This window comes from Xyrauchen texanus, chromosome 47 (assembly GCF_025860055.1).
Source record: "Xyrauchen texanus isolate HMW12.3.18 chromosome 47, RBS_HiC_50CHRs, whole genome shotgun sequence".
Lineage (NCBI taxonomy): Eukaryota > Metazoa > Chordata > Actinopteri > Cypriniformes > Catostomidae > Xyrauchen > Xyrauchen texanus.
In genome coordinates, this window is record NC_068322.1 from 13569652 (window position 1) to 13586737 (window position 17086).

General features: G+C 37.6%; 2 protein-coding genes across 9 annotated transcripts in view; both read right to left on the reverse strand.

The window, feature by feature from the left end:
• Window positions 1-765: 765 nt before the first annotated feature.
• Window positions 766-9952, reverse strand: LOC127638996 (SIN3-HDAC complex-associated factor-like). Of its 2 annotated transcripts, none has more exons than XM_052120792.1 (6): window positions 9780-9952; window positions 7404-7531; window positions 5903-6002; window positions 5589-5712; window positions 5320-5470; window positions 766-4503 (listed from the first exon to the last, which is right to left on the reverse strand). In XM_052120792.1, the coding sequence occupies exons 2-6, from the start codon at window positions 7529-7531 to the stop codon at window positions 4239-4241; spliced, it is 768 nt and encodes a 255-aa protein (XP_051976752.1). In that variant the 5' UTR covers window positions 9780-9952; the 3' UTR covers window positions 766-4238. The 2 variants fall into 2 exon arrangements, with proteins under 2 accessions (XP_051976752.1, XP_051976753.1); XM_052120793.1 differs by lacking the exon at window positions 9780-9952 and adding an exon at window positions 8034-8248.
• A 1827-nt stretch (window positions 9953-11779) lies between these two features.
• The window catches only part of LOC127639142 (DENN domain-containing protein 5B), a 56956-nt gene continuing 51649 nt past the window's right edge, over window positions 11780-17086 (reverse strand). For all 7 annotated transcript variants that reach the window (XM_052121014.1, XM_052121013.1, XM_052121010.1 and 4 more), the window contains 2 exons: window positions 14610-14784; window positions 11780-14487 (listed from right to left, as the gene is read on the reverse strand). In XM_052121014.1, coding sequence (XP_051976974.1) covers window positions 14304-14487; window positions 14610-14784 — 359 coding nt within the window. In that variant the 3' untranslated portion in view covers window positions 11780-14303. The remainder of the gene's footprint in view (window positions 14488-14609; window positions 14785-17086) is intronic.

Consider the following 17086-nt stretch of genomic DNA (forward strand, 5'->3'; position numbering starts at 1 on the left):
ACTAGTCAGGATCGAGGGAAAAATGACTCAATTGCAGCAATGTACAGAGACATTCTTGATGTAAACCTGCTCTGGACATTAGACTGGGGTGAAGGGTTGTTAATCTTTTTGGAAGATGAATCTAAGCACACAGTCAAGATAACAAAGGAGTGGCTACGGGACAACTCTGTGAATGTTCTTGAGTGGACCAGCCAGAGCCCAGACTTGAACCCGATTGAATATCTCTGGAGAGATCTGAAAATGGCTGTGCACCGACGCTCCCCATCCAACCTGATGGAGCTTGAGAGGTCCTGCAAAGAAGAATGGGAGAAACTGCCCAAAAATAGGTGTGCCAAGCTTTTAGCATCATACTCAATAAGACTCAAGGCTGTAATTGGTGCCAAAGGTGCTTCAACAAAGTATTGAGCAAAGGCTGTGAATACTTTATATATATAAATTTGCAATGATTTCAAACAAACTACATTCATGTTGTCATTATGGGGTATTGTTTGTAGAATTGAGGAAAATAATGAATTTAATCCATTTTGGAATAAAGCTGTAACATAACAAAATATGGAAAAAGTGAAGCGCTGTGAATACTTTCCAGATGCACTCTGTCTCTATCTATCTTTCTACCTATCTGTATTTGTCTGTCACTGTCTATCTGTCTGCCTATCTATTTGTCTATCTACTGTCTGTTTCTCTATCTGTCTGTATATCTGACACATAACATGCACATTTGTATTTTCGAAGCATCCATTTTATATAATTTATTGTCATGATCTTACTATCTAGTACACCACTGCAATTAACAAGTGTAACCATAACATGCTACATTTATTGAGGAACAAGTAAAAAGTACAATATGTAAAAAAAAAAAAAAATACAAAACTTGCTTCATATATTTCTAGTAATGTAAATACAAAGTGCATAGCTACCAAACATGCCTGTAGCACTAAAACTAAATGCCTAGTCTAAAAGGATATCATATGAGCATCTGGGCATTAAAAAAACTCCAACAAAAATATAGTCCTGAAGTTCTCCACAACATTTAGTGAGTCCTGGCCTACCATCTGTGACATTTGTGTAAAAGCATTTTCAGTCCATATTGCAGTGTGTTAGGACAGGTCAGTCTTCTGACAAAAACTGATGAGACTTAAAAAGAAAAGACCACAAGTCAAGTATTGCAAATAAATATGAAATAAATAAGACAAAAGAGTACTTATAACCGTTCAGTCTTGCACATCTTAGACTATTTACATTTAATGCCGTTACATGCAATCATATAGATTACATGATATGAATCCCCATTTAAGTGCCTAAGAGTACAAGCTTCACTTAAACAGATGTTACCAAAAGACACTGTTCATGTCATTTAGTGACATGGCATATTCACGCTGATGCCACAAGCTGCCACCATCAAATACCATTTTAAAAACGGAGCAGAATTAAAAAATGATTGTGCAATTGAGTGTTTCTGTGTGAGCTCAATAGTGCCATCCCCTGAAATTAAACAGAAATATGTGTAAGTCAGCAGAATTTATAAATCTAAGACAGCCAAGGCCATTATAGAAAAATAAAACAAATAATCCACTAAAAAAAGAAATCAGGACAGATCTATTGGACCAAAGGGGGAAACCCTGGATATATAGTATGAATACTACTTGCGTGTATATAACAGCTTATTACAGACAGGTAATTGATAAAAAAAAATGTATAACCCTACATTGGTTGCATTAGTAACATTGGTTTTGTCTTTCAGTATTCCAATAAAAATAGCATAAAAAATTATACTATCGTATGTTTTCCCTGAAGAAAAAAGTAAAGCATAAACAAATAACATACACATCAAATCAAACAAAGAAAAAGAACAACAATGACCAAAATGATCAGACAATGTGTTCAAAAATTGTATGACACAAAAATGTGAAGTAGTATCTGTAAATGAGAATGCACTGTATTTACAAAGGCAGAGAGATAGAGGAGGTATATGAACACGTTTACAAGTTGACAATAAATATATAGCACAAAAGGGCTTTTTGGCTTTGAATGAGACAATATTGAAAATATCCAATTCTAAAAAACCTGAAGACTCCCTGTAATTATTTTAACAACACTGACATCTAAAAATGTCACATTGCAATCAAACTCTTGATTTTTATATTTTTTATTTTATTTTATTAATCTACAAAAATATATATTGGGACTGTCAAAATTTGCCCAAAGTATTAATGTTGCAAAATGGTTGCAAAGAAAAATGTTAAAGAAATAGTTTTTAATAATAATCTTGAATTTCTTAAAAGGCCATGCAAAATTCATGCAGATTTTTCTGCATGTCTTCATGCAGAAGACAATAGTTTCCTTAGCGTTCATGCTTGACACTGATCTTGTCTAAAGACCTTTAGTCAAATCTACAGTTCTGAATATTTAGATTAGTACATTGAATACAAGAGTGTTGATAGCCAGGTATAATTTTTGGTTGGCCATGCCCAGTCCTCCTCAGCACCTCAGAAATGCTGTATGGAAAAAGTAGTAAAACAATAAACGAGTTGAGTTTAAAGGGATAGTTCACCCATAAAGGAAAATTCTAACATCATTCAATCACCCTCATGCCATCCTATGACTTTCTATCATCTGTTGAACACAAACAAAGATTTTTAGAAGAATAGCTCAGCTCTGTAGGAACTGAATTGAACTGAACTTTGAAGGTCCAAAAAGCATATAAAAGCAGCACAAAATTAATCCAGTGACTCCAGTGGTTAAATGCATGTCTTCAGAAGTATTATAATAGGTGTGCGTGAGAAACAGATCAATATTTAAGTCCTTTTTTACTATAAATCTCCACTTTCACCTCCACATTGTTCTTTTGCTGATTCACATTCTTAGTACATTTCGTCACGTACTGGTCAGGGCTGGTCAAAGGTGGAGATTTATGGTTAAAAAAAAAAAAAACATAAATATTGACATGTTTTTCTCCCACACATACCATATCCCTTCTAAAGCTATGAATTTTAACCACTGGAGTCACTGTTATGCTGCTGTGGCATGGGGGCTTGGTCATGTGTCTGTGGAAGAGGGAAAGTGGTAAGGCTTGTCACATGGGTTGTAATTACTCTAACACCTGTCTCTCATTATAGTGATGGTAGAGGGAGACCTGATAAGGCCTGATGCCAGAGCATCAGAGTGAGAGAGTGTGATCAGAAAGCACGACAGCCGAACCGAGAGTGTTTAATATTTAAGAGTGCTTAATTTGCCTGCAAGTGTTTTATGTTATCGATGGTTACTGTCAATTGTGTGCCTGAACAAACAAGTAAAGAGACTGACCTTGAACCTGTTTCGTCCACTCCTGACTCCTTTATTTCCCACGAACATAAAATATCACAGCTGCCTTTATGTGCTTTTTGGAGCTTCAAAGTTTTGGCCGCCATTCACTTTCACAATGTTTCACACCAGTGTTTCTCACCATTCACAATGTGTGGACCTACAGAGCAGGAATTTTCTTCTAAAAATCTTAATTTGTGTTCTGCAGAAGAAAGAAAGTCATACACATCTGGGATGGCAAGAGGGAGAGCGAATGATGAGAGAAATAAAATTTTTGGGTGAACTATTCCTTTAACTAGCTGGCTGAATACAGACAACCTGCGTTTAGCTTAAAGCTTTGAATGGTCAAAACCAATAGAAAAATTTAAAAGGGGAGGCCATTGCAATTTATAGATATTTTAAATAAATATCCATATATAAAAGGCAAAGCAAGGATCAAATACTTCCCTATAATAGTATGGCTCTGTCCCAGCAAAACGGTAAAACATATTACTATTTAAATTTTTCTAGAAATTAGCAGTACACTAAATAATGTACACTAACTGCAGAGAGTCGCCCGTGTAGATCCAGCATTCTGTTTCAGTTGCAAAAAGGACAAAAGGAAACCCGTTTTCCCTGATCTATGAAAAATGTGCAGACACAATCCTTATTGAACTGGAGACTTGGAATTGCGTGGCACCAGGCTCTGAAAAATAGGGACACCAGTTCAGTTTGATAAATAAAACAACAGTAAGCTGATTCAACAGCAAAGGAACTGAAAGAAAGACACATTCTTAACATAAAAGAAAGAAAAGACAAACAAGGATCCAGCTGCTCTTGAATTGAAGGCAATCTGAGAGAATGTCTTTGAGAGCGTCTGAGGGCAAAATTATGCCTCTGACTCTCTAGGCTTCCAAAGAATGCCAAGTGAGTACCCTAGGAATGTGACATCATCATCATCACCACTCCTTATCCACTTCTTGCTCCATTTTGATATGGGAAGACAAATGTGACTGTGGTTGAGTGGAAGAAATAATTTCTTGACTGCTCTGCACTTCCACCACTTCAATGTCGCCCTTGTCGTCTTCCTCCTCCTCCTCCTCCTCTTCCTCTTCCTCCTGCTCTTGCTCCTGTTTCTTTTGACAGCAGGGCTTGTAGAGATGAGGGTCAATGAGCACCTCCCCAAAGCGACCTTTGTAGATGATGCCACAGCATACCCGCTGCCTATAGAGATTGGGTTTGATTAAATTAAATCCTCTTTTATGTAAAAGTATTTGAGATGAACTATGAAGGTCATACTCTAAAAATTATAGTTCACCCCAAAATGAAAATTCATGTACTCACACTTTATGCCATCCAGATGTGTGGCTTTTTAAATATTGTACTCATATTGTAATATTTTTTGAAGGATATCTCAGCTCTGTAGGTCCATACAAGCCAACAGGGTACAAAACTTTGAAGCCCCAAAAAGCACATAAAGGCAGCATAAAAGTAATTCATATTAATCCGGTGGTTTAATCTATGTCTTCTGAAGCAATCCAATCCGTTTTGGATGAGAACCGACCAAAATATAACTCTTGCAGTCTCTTGGCACAATCATTATTTCAAGCTTGATTACACTTCCTAGTGCTTGACACATGCACAGAGTGCTAGATGGAACTAGGAAGTGTAATCGAGCTTGAAATCAAGATCACCAAGGAGATTTTTTGTGAAAAAGGAGTTATATTTTGGTCTGTTCTCACCCAAAACCAATTAGATTGTTTCTAAAGACAGTGATTAATCCACTGTAGTCGTATGGATTACTTTTATGCTACCTTTATGCTTTTTTTGGAGCTTCAAAATTTTGGCCACCATTCACTTCCATTGTAAGGACCTAAAGGGCTGAGATATTCTTCTAAAAATCTTCATTTGAGGTCTGCAGAAGGAAGAAAGTTATGCACATCTGGTATGGCATGAGGGTGAGTAAATGTTGACAACATTTTTGGGTGGACTTCTTTAAAATCGGACTGATTCGAACATATATGTTACTCCGTAAAATACCTTTTCCAGTATGTCAGGTCCAAGAAGGAAAAAACTGGTGAGCGGGTGGAACCAGGAGCCAACTCCGAGTCAGAGCCTTCATCTGATTGGTTACTGTAGCTTGGCGACTGGGCTGGGCTGGCACTGGAGGTGGTGCTGTGAGCGTCAGAATCTGTTAATGAAGAACACAATGAGATTATTTAATTAAGCACATCTAAAGAACCCTTTCATGTTGTTTTTAATTTAAGTATGTTAATTTTCCTGTTTAATTCAAATTATTTTTAAATTACTGTGTCTTTTTAGATCTTTCTGAAGCCGGCTGATCTGGTTTGGCCTGATCCGTCTGGACAGAGATTTGATTTTCTTTGATTTCACTGTAGTTTTCAAGCTGGGTCCCCCTCGTGCATCAACCACCTGTTTGGGATGATAACAATCTATAGACTCTACTGGGAAATACAAACAGCTAAATTTCTATATAAGGTTTAGTTAAATCAATGGCCAAATATATCTTTGACTATATATTTTTGATAACATTTTATAATATGTTTATATATGTGCACAGCCTAATGCGACCATAGAATGTGGGACATCAGATGGAGCTTACATGATTCCAGTTCTTTTTGGAACCGACAGGAAGCTTCTTCCAGCGTTTTACCAGCAGGACACAAGCATTGCAGATTTCACCTGAGCGAGTCTCGCCCAAACTGTAAAAGTACACCATTTCATGTTTTAGTTTTTACACTTGCAGCATGCATGTAAATGACAATAACTGTCTTCTTGTATGAAGAAATAAAAAATTTTCAGAAGTCGAAATGCTCCACTACAGATCTACACATTCTGTAACCACATTAATGAAACCAGACAGATGTTATTACTGTGTTAGTGCAAATTAACTACACACAATTTAAATATAAAGCTTTAATCTAAAACGATTTACAAACGTAGAACATAAAATATTTGTCATACAAAAGTCAACAATATCTGCTGTACCACACTAGTGCAAATGAAAGAGACAGACAGTTGAAATTAAAATTCTCTCATAATTTACTCACCCTCTTACCTTCCCAGATGTGTTTGACTTACTTTACTCTGCAGAACACATGATTTTTAGAAGAATATTTCTGCTCTGTGGGTCCATGCAATGCAAGTAATTGGAAACCACAACTATAAAGTTCCAAAAAGCACATAAAGACAGTATAAAGTATTCGATAAGACTCCAGTGGTTAAATCCATGTAATCTAATCGGTTTTGGGTGAGAACAGACCAAGCGCTCTGCACATGCATCAAGCACTAGGAAATGTAATTGTGCTGGAACTCCTGATCATGCCAAGAGATTGCAATGCCAAGATGTACAGTGAAAAAGCAGTTATATTTTGGTCTGTTCTCACCTAAAACCGTTTCCGTAATCTCTAACCGTTAATCACTTTAAAAGCCATTAAACCACTGGAGTCATATGGATTACTATTTGCCTAAAAACTTACTCAAATCTGGCAACCCGGTGGTGTAGAAATACTATTGGTGAATGGGCAGTGGACGGGATCACACAGGCCAAAACATAAACAGAAATTCCTGCCGGAATGGAAACTTCTATGAAGAATATACTGGCTGTAGCATTGTTATCGGAGAAGCCAGTATTTCAACTTAGCATGTTTCCTAATTTTCTAATGACATATTACGGTCATTTTATGATTTAGCACAGTAAATATATTACAAAAATAGCACCTTCAAGGTTCTATTTGTTAACAGTAGTTAATATGAACTAACAATGAGCAATACCTTTACAGCATTTATTAATCTTTTCAACATATACTAATACATTGTTCAAATAAAACAAAAAAATTCTTAATTGCAATTGTAAAGTGTTATCGTAAATTATTTTTATGCTGACTTTGTGCTTTTTAGAGCATCAAAGTTTTGGTCACCATTCACTTGCATTGTGAAATATTCTTCTACAAATCTTTGCTTGTGTTGTGCAGAAGAAAGTAAGTCATACACATCTGGGATGGCATGAGGGTGAGTAAATGATGAGAGAATTTTCATTTTTGGTTGAACAATCCCTTTAAGTGAAAAAAATAAAACAAAACAATAATTAATACTCAACTCACCCAAAACAGCTCTGGAACTCTCTCTCGTAGCGTTTGCTGTCAGTGAACCGAGAGCTGGAGGATTTTGCCCTGCAGATGCAACATCCATCGAGGCTACGGTACATCTTCGGCTTATGAAAGCCAAACATCTGTAACCACATGGACATGGTTAGGAATAACAGGACCACACTGATTTAACATTTTATAAGCAGATAACATACCATAGTTACATACATCCAGGTCTGGCATTCTGGGCCCCCTGTCTGTATAAGGTTCCCCTAACATCAATATTACTGGAAACAGTTTAAGAAGCTTTTAAACAAAACAAAAATCTGTCATGTCGTTAATTCTCCATTTATAACAGCGGTGGGGCCTAATGTTACCACAGTTTTATTTTGGCTGAAACTATGGTTATAATTTTAGTACATTTATGTAACAAGACTGGAAGAGTACATGGAAGGCAAAAATAAATTATACAAATAAATTTGAACACAGGTTAGGTCTATCTATCAAGTCTTATTGTATCTCTTTTACTTTCATAATTCCTGCTCATTCGTCAGAGAAAGTAAGAGGAGTATTAAATATGGGCTATCATGCATTCACGTCAGAGGGATAAAAGCTGAATGGACTGAGTGTTCTGTCTTATATAACCTCGGTGCTGCTGATGGATCCGGAAGCAGGACGCTTTAAGTGGCCTCGCGCATCGACACAGATCGGTGACAGATGCGATGTCCTCGCGAGCCATCAAATTCATACGTTATAACGGCGTCATTACAAAGGATGCTTCCGTTTTATCCATGCCTTTCTGAAATCTTTAGAAATTGATTTTCTATCTTTTTCTTTTAATTAAATATAAGTGTTTTCGCAAAAAGAACAGTGGACGCCACTTTTAGCCAAATGTACGATGGCAGCGAGAGAGTTGAACAGGCGCTTGTATAATTCTGCCTCTGACGCAATTCAAACATGGCTACGCGTTTCAGCGAAGAGGAGGGGAAGAAAATGGGGCAAGAAAGTAATGCGATGCCATTGCGGAAATATATACCTAAAGTACCAATAGTACGGCTAAATTTGTCCGCAAAAGTTATCCCTATTGCATGAACTGGACATTATCGATGTTAAAATGTGCGGCCGTTCACACGCTGCAGTGAAATACGCTGCTGCGCGTGTCTCAGTATATTTTCACCGCCCACCAGGTCGCGCGGAAGCATGGTACGCCACACGGCATCTTTAAACTGACACATTCTGACCGCAGTTTGACTAATAGACTTGTTCTCAAAGAGCAATGAATTCACGTGTTTCATATGATACAAGTGACGCTTAAAGAAGAAAGGCTGAAAAAAGACGGTTAAATGTAGTCGAACTGCTTGGCCGTTGCTCTTTGTTTTCCGCGCGACTCTGCGTCAGTGGCTCGTGCGACTCCATGCGCTCGAGACTGTAAACACATGCAGTCTATGCAACAGCTTCACTCAGCAGGTTTGGGCGCAACAAAACACACATTTGTCCCTTTTCTGTTCACATGACACTTTAAGATAGTTTAAAACAGGCCAAGGGAATAAATACTACAGTAAATTATCGATTTCATTAGCTCTGCGTTGAAATGCGTCAAAGAGACACCGCCTCCGTCTCACATCAAATGTATCTTTAACGGGCGCGTTAATCGTTGTAGCAACGTTTAACTCCATGCGCAGTTGCTTGAGTTAGTGAATGTGGAGTTTAGAAGCGATGTTGAGGAGCTTGTGAAAATGCGGGTTTGTTTTGAAGCACACCCACCAACACAGGAGCGTGAGACCACACGCAGTCAGACGGAGAGTTGGGCAACGCAAGTTAAAAAAAGTAGAATCGGCAGAACTGGCTTTGAATGAATGACATTAAGCCAGTCATGCATACATATTGCTAATGTTTGTTTGTTCTGTATCATAGTTTATGGACCTGGTTTTGAGCCAATCTACGTATCGTTGTATATAATAAATGCCGAGGGTTCGTTTTAAAATGCAAGGTTGGCCGATTTTTTACAAACCCTCATCTGTAACGCATGGAGAGAAGTAGAACAAACATAAATGTAATTAGTTCTGCTTCAGTTTAATCGTTTATGTTATCCAACACCTATTAGCAATCATCAGCAAAAGATATGAGCGCACTTAGATGTGATGAAATGTACGAGCAGCTTCCTCGAGTGTAAATTGAAGTTGTCGCGCGTTTTTACACTGCAGCAATATTTGCAAACAATTTCGGCAAGCCTTAAAATGATCTTTATGGTGCACTTGTGATGAATGCGATAGCTTTCACCAGAGCATCACACTGTCACATAACTTCTTAAGGGGGCCTTTCGTACGGAGAATATGACATTTTACAGACGTGGGAGACAGATGTTACTTTTAAGAAAAGATTTTGTCTTACCTTTAAATGCAGTAGTTATAGTCAAATCACACAGCGAAATCCAAGAGTCACAGCGTTACAAATGTTACTCATTTAACAATGCGCCACTACCAGGCACGTCTCACTTTCTGAGAATAGTAAAATGTTTACGCATGCGCCGACATCCAGCCACCATTTTCTGAATTTCTTCAATCAACCTTATTTGCATACGCGGCTGACGTTCGTCTGCGTCTGCATTCTATTGCCCATATATGGAAGAGAAATTACGCGGGAAACGTGGGCGGGTCCGGTTGCTAGGACAGCAGGCATTTAAAATACTTGCGCTGCGATCACAGTGGGCGGAGTTACGAGCTACTACCACAGCAGGAGGAGAGCAGATGTCGGAGCGAACGTCCCATCCTTGGTCCGTGTGCGTCGTCAGCCATGAGCACATGTAGACAGCTTCGTCCTCGACATTTCACCATGAAAATAGTTCCAGATATTTTTGCAATTGAATAAAGTTTGAAGGACCTGAAATTGTCTTGACTCGACCGATATTAGACCATATTCTCACCCAAATTTAGATCAATTTATTTGGAGATTTCCCTCAAGCGTTGATCTCATTCAAAAGATTTATATTCTCACACATGCACACACACACACACACACATGATATACTTATTTCACTCCAATAACGGAAGTACAGGACATTTGTTTCACAGATGCCATTAGCCCCAAGCGAAAATATAATTTGCCCTAAACTAAGTAGAAAATTGGCCCTAAACTAAAAATTATTTTCCATTTAAGAATTATACTTCAGTGTTTTGCATTCTGTTCTGGAATACCACTCATGCTTGCTGCATGCCTAAAAAGTTGGGACTCTTTTTGAAAATGAAAATTCAGTTTTACTCACTCTTATGACAACCCAGATATTTATGACTTTTTTTCTGCTGAACATGAAGATTTTTAGAAGAACATCTCAGCTCTGTAGGTCCATACAATGCAAGTTAATGGTGGCCAGAACTTTGAAGCTCCAAAAAGCACATAAAAGCCACAAAATTAATCCGTAATACTCCAGTGGTTAAATCCATGGCTTCTGTAGCGATATGATAGGTGTGTGTGAGAAACAGTTCAATATTTAAAGGTGCACTCAGTGATCTTTTTCCCCATTTAAAAGTTTTACTCATAAATATATAAAATGTAATTTTGAAACAAATGTATAAAATCATGACCACTCACATGAGATGAGGACACTAGTCAAATCAGTGACCTTTTAAAAGCTGTTTTATTCTACATGGGGCAGGGACGCTGCCATTTTAGAATCGCATGACCTCCAGTCAGGCTTCCTAAGCAAGCAATTGGCCCAGTTGCTAGGGTGCGTGGATTGACAGTCTCAGAGGCAACTGAGATTCGTCCTCCACCACCATGAGGACCTAGAGCACATTGGGAATTGGGTATTCCAAATTGGGGAGAAAAAAAAAATAGAATCACATGACCAGCTGAATACTACTCGCTTATCTCAGTAACCATCTAGTTATTGGACTCATTCACTCATGGATTAAATAATGGTTAATTGTTCATTTCTACAATGGCATCTGTAACTGAAAACTATTGAATTTGAATGATGCTGCATCCACACCACTAGGTTTCACTAACTTCAAGATGACAAGAGCAAAAATTTACCAAGTGCACCTTTAAGTGCTTTTTTACTATACATTCTCCCTGCCCAGTAGATGTGATATGCATGGAAAATTTGGATTGCCAAAAAAAAATTGACAGTGGAGAATTTTCATTATTGAGTGAACGATTCCTTTAATTGTCCATCATAATGTGTATATTCTTCCATTACTTAAAATCAGCATTATGTTCACCCTATGCAATGACATTGATGTTGCCATCTGGATTATATTTTAAAAACAATGCCAATGGCAAATAAACAGAAAGCCTAATGTTAATAAATTCACCCTAATGTTAGTGCCTTGTCCGCACAAACAACGGCTCATAAAATGACAAAAGAATTTAGAGGGAAACAAGTATGGACATACTGAGCAATTTTAATGAGTTGCTTTACAGATATAAACAACAGAACTGATGAATGAATACACTCGTTTTACACAGGGAGCTTTTTACAATACAATTGATTGCACAGGAAAAAAGTTATTGTTTGCTCTTATACAGAGATAAACAGATTAACCAAAATGGAAGGAGTCCCGAATTGGACAGAAAGGAGCCGGGGAGAGGAACTAATACATTGACAGTGACAGCTTTTCCATGATTTAAAACATGTAGCATGCAACGGTGTCAAAAACTAAAGTGACAGTTCCTGTAACTTCATCTCTCCAGAAGCGAGAGGATTGATTTCAGCAACTCTTGGAACAAAAAGAACAAAACAACAAAAAAAAACATTTTATACAAGGTGGATATCCCATACTATACATAAGAGTTTGAACCCATTTACTAAAATAAATAAATGATACAGTGTCAGATTGCTACATAATTCACCCTAAGATTCAGTTAATTGTCCAAAATCAACCAGTCACAAAAGTATTGTTGAAGAAATAGAAAGAAATAAAGTACACAGGTTGAATATGTGCTACAATATCAAGAACAAAACAAGATCAAATTCTGAGTCATGTTAAAAAGCAAAACTTAATATTATGCAACAATGAAAAAAGTGATCCCCAGACAACCTGTAACAGTTGTCTTAATCTGTAAATCCTACTCAAATTCTCTCAGCATAGTTTTAGGTTTTAAAACAGAGGCATAAAATAACAAACAGGGTTAAGGACAATACTTCTAAGAAATGTGAAAGTCTGCAGTAATTACACATGGAATTACAATGTAGTATGCTGCACTTCAAAGACCTTCAATTAGTGGTAAATAGTAGGGTTCACACTTTTCATTTAAAGCATCCCACAGATAATTGCTTAGGGATAGTTCACCCAAAAAATTTAAATTCTCTCTTTTACTCACCCTCATGCCTTCCCATATGTGTATGACTTTCTTCTGCAGAACACAGATGAAGATTTTTAGAAGAATATATCAGATCTGTAGGTCCTAAGAATTTTGAATCTCTAAAAAGCACATAAAAGCAATAATTACAACTCCAGTGGTTAAATTCATGTCTTCTAAAGTGATATAATGGGTGTGGGTGAGAAACAGATCAATATTTCAGTCCTTTTTTTTCAATAAATCTCCACTTTCACTTCACAATATTCTTTTAGTTTATCATATCGCCCCCTACTGGGCAGGGAGGAGAATCTATCGTAAAAAGGACTTAAATATTGATCTAATTCTCACACACACCTATCATATCGCTTCAGAATACATGGATTAAACCACTGGAGTCATATTGATTAATTTTATGCTTCCTTTACGTCCCATTTAGAGCTTCAAATTTCTGGTCACTCTTCACTTGCATTGTATGGATGGAGCTGAAATATTCTTCTAAAAATTCTTGTGTTCTGCAGAAGAGAGTCATACACATCTGAGATGGCATGAGGGTAAATTATGTGAGAATTTTCATTTTTGGGTGAACGAACATTTAATCTTTAAGAGAGAAAGGCAATGTACTCATTTTAGATTTAAACTTTTTTGTAAATGTACATTAGAGAAAAATAATAAGCGGGACACTGGTTCTAAAAGTGGTGTGTTATTGCTCTATGTTGATTTTCTGTGTTTCACTAAATAAAAAAAATCAAACATGACACAAAAGTATCTATGAATGACAGTTAATACTCACTGGGGAAATAAAAAAATATATTTCCAAAGTGTTAAACTTTAACACTTTGGAAAGCCACACGCGCACACACTATCAGACATCAACACATCTTGTAACGCATACAGTGCCGTTCTTCACGTCTTGTTGGAATGTCCATTTTCTCTGAAATTTCATTCAACAGACTTCGCTTTACCATTCATAAAGAATGTTTCAAATTGACGACAGTTTGGACTATCCATTGGTTGAACTAATGTTCCTTAGATATTGACTGAAAATCAGCACATGGATAGCATTGGTTTAAACAAAAGACGTCAAATTTACAGATAAACTAAATCATTATAAATATCATCAAGACTTTCTCAAATATGGTTGCCTGTTGAACTTCTAATAATGGGCATATATAATCTGTCAGTACTAAGGCTCCATCCTAAATCAAGTTGCCAAAAAACACACTTTCTACAGTGCGTTCTAAAGATGGCACATGATTTAAAGCATAAACGCTAGAGAATACAACTACATATTCGCACACGCTCGCAGCCAATATGTGCAGAAATGACCACAGATTTTAAACCAAAATCCACAAGTCTAGGAAAATCTTCTCAAAAATGCCCAAACACTGCTTTCAGTAAGAAAGAACTCAGAATACTGCTACAAAACATCTGTGAAGTTCTGAGACTCATTTCCTTGGGGGTGCAGGACAGTCTTACGGGGAAGCTTTGACAAGTCTTTAGAGAATGCACAAGGCAGAGACACATTTAGAGCCGCTTTGGCCCTGAGGGTTGCAGCAGAGAGGGCCAGAGATGCAAGAACAGGAAGCAGTCTGAATTGAATCTCAGTATGAGAAGTTAAAGGTCAACGCACTTTGTTAGGGAGGTCTCCAGTGTGATGGGGAAGTCATGGAGCGTTTGCAGGACGGCGACAAGAGAGTTGACTGTAAGCTTGTCTCGCAGCAATGCATTCTCCTCATACATCCGTGTGATGACAGGGCATTCGGCCAGTAGAGGGAGCCACTGTGGCAAAAATCGGTCTCTGTGCAGGGTGGAAAACATGCACTGACAATCTTAAGTACAACTGGCTCTGACGTTCTTGATTTAAAACTTAAGAATAATTTACTCCAAGAAATGTGTTTCTAGGATGGTGCATCACCTTACCTCGCCCCAAGGCAAACTAGCAGCTGGAACTTGCCGTCTTTGCCAATGTTGCGTGGCGTATTGTTGATGCCATTGACGTAGCGATAGAGAGATTCACAATTCAGACCAAGAGACTCTGGGGTTTCTTGCAGGTCTCCGAATTGATCTGCATTCTCCATACATGTTATTGCCCTCTCTGTACAATACACACACACACACACACATTAACAAAACAAATATTCCATTAACCCTCTGCATAAACCAAGCATTGACACTGATGATGTATTTACTCCTTCGAAAATGTTGGAAAGTGAAGCAACATATATATTCAATATGCATTTTCAGTGAGTCAGCTATTGTTTTGTAGCTTAATACCTAATATATATACATCGATCAGCCACAACATTAAAACCACCTGCCTAATATTGTGTAGATCCCCCTCGTACCAACCAGATCACAGAATAGCATTCTGAGACTATATTTTTCTCACCACAATTGTACAGAGTGGTTATCTGAGTTACTGTAGACTTTGTAAGTTCGAACCAGTCTGGCCATTCCCTGTTGACTCTCTTATCAACAAGGCATTTCTGTCCACAGAACTGCAGCTCACTGGATGTTTTTGTTTTTGGCACAATTCTGAGTAAATTCTAGAGACTGATGTGTGTGAAAATCCCAGGGAGATCAGCAGTTACAGAAATACTAAAACAGCCAATCTGGCACCAACAATCATGCCACATTCTAAATCAATGTGATCAAAATATTTCCCCATTCTGATGGTTGATGTGAACATTAACTGAAGCTCCTGACTCATTTCTGCGTGATTTTATGCACTGCAGCCACACGATCGGCTGATTAGATAATCGCATGGCTGATTGTTGGTGCCAGATGGGCTGGTTTGAGTATTTCTGTAACTGCTGATCTCTTGGGATTTTCACACACAACAGTCTCTAGAATTGTGGTGAGAAGAATATCATCTCAGAATTTTATTCTGCGATGCGAGTTGGCACCGTTTTGGTGACACGATGGGAACCTACACAATATTAGGCAGGTGGTATTAATGCTGTGGCTTTTCAGTGTATTTATACATGCATCACCTTTCAGAAATTAACTTTTACATTTAAGGGGCAAAATTTGCACCCTGGATTTGATTTCCATGGGCAATTCTTTTCTTTTAGGAGTTAATATTTTTTCTAACCATTTAAAACAAATGGTGTCTCATCCATTTATGTCAAAGACTTCAATGTATTCAATTTATTAATACAAATTCTCAAGATTGAGGATTATTACCTCTTATTCTTCAAATTAAATCAATATCAACTCTTTTTTTTTATGTGATAACATGTATAACTAGGACTATAATAGAATATTAAGACTAATATTAGAGATGTTACAAAAGTAGCAGGGGTACTTCTGCAGGGGTACTTCTGCCCCTATATTTTGAGTTTTGGGGGCATTTTTGTCACTTTCAGTGTTATTTTTGCCCCAAGACTCTGTATTATCCTGTATCCAATTGACTTTTTCCCCTAAAAGTTTTAAACAAAATATTGCAATGACAGAGAATTGCTATCACATATCAGAAACACAATTAAGTCATGCTTCAATATCTCCATTAGAAAGACCCAAAGGAGAGTAATAACAGAATTAAAGGAGACCTATTATACCCATTTTTACAAGATGTAATATAAGTCTCAGGTGTCCCCAGAATGTGTGTGAAGTATCAGCTCAAAATACCCTGCGGATCATTTATTAAACCATGTTGTAAATGTCTCTTTTTGGGTGGAATCAAAAACACTGATTTTGTGTGTGTCTCTTTAAATGCAAATGAGCTGCTGCTCTCTGTCACCGACATAGCTCTGCTCTCCGTGAATACAATGTGAAACAATGGTAACTTCAGCTGCATTAACCGTGCAATCAGCTATTTGGGTATAGCGCGTTAGCCACTAATCGTAGGGTTGGCGGTTCGATTCCCGGCCCACATGACTCCACATGTAGAAGTGTCCTTGGGCAAGACACTGAACCCCAAGTTGCTCCCAATGGCAGGCAAGCGCCTTGCATGGCAGCTCTGCTGTCATTGGTGTGTGAGTTAATGAGTCACAGTGTAAAGCGCTTTGAAAACCGCTAAGGTTAAAAAAGCACTACATAAGTGCAGACCGTTTAGCTAACAAGCACATTCGGAAAGGCGATTTGCAAACATTCACAAAATATAAAGTGCGATACTTACAACTTCAGGATATAAAGCTGGAACATGAACAGTTGGTACTGATCCATGCTTGAGAAATTTTTTTTTTGAAAATCCTGCTTTATATTGACACTCATTCACAAAGCAGTCCAGTGTAAAATGATTTGCACTAACATACACACATTTTTCTATGTTTTGGGGAACATTTCCTTCAAAAACAAAAGGTGTCCACTGCGTCTTCAGTGGCTCTGATGCCGGGAGTACATGATGACTCTTATGTTCACTTTTACAGCCAACAACAGAACACTTATGACACTTA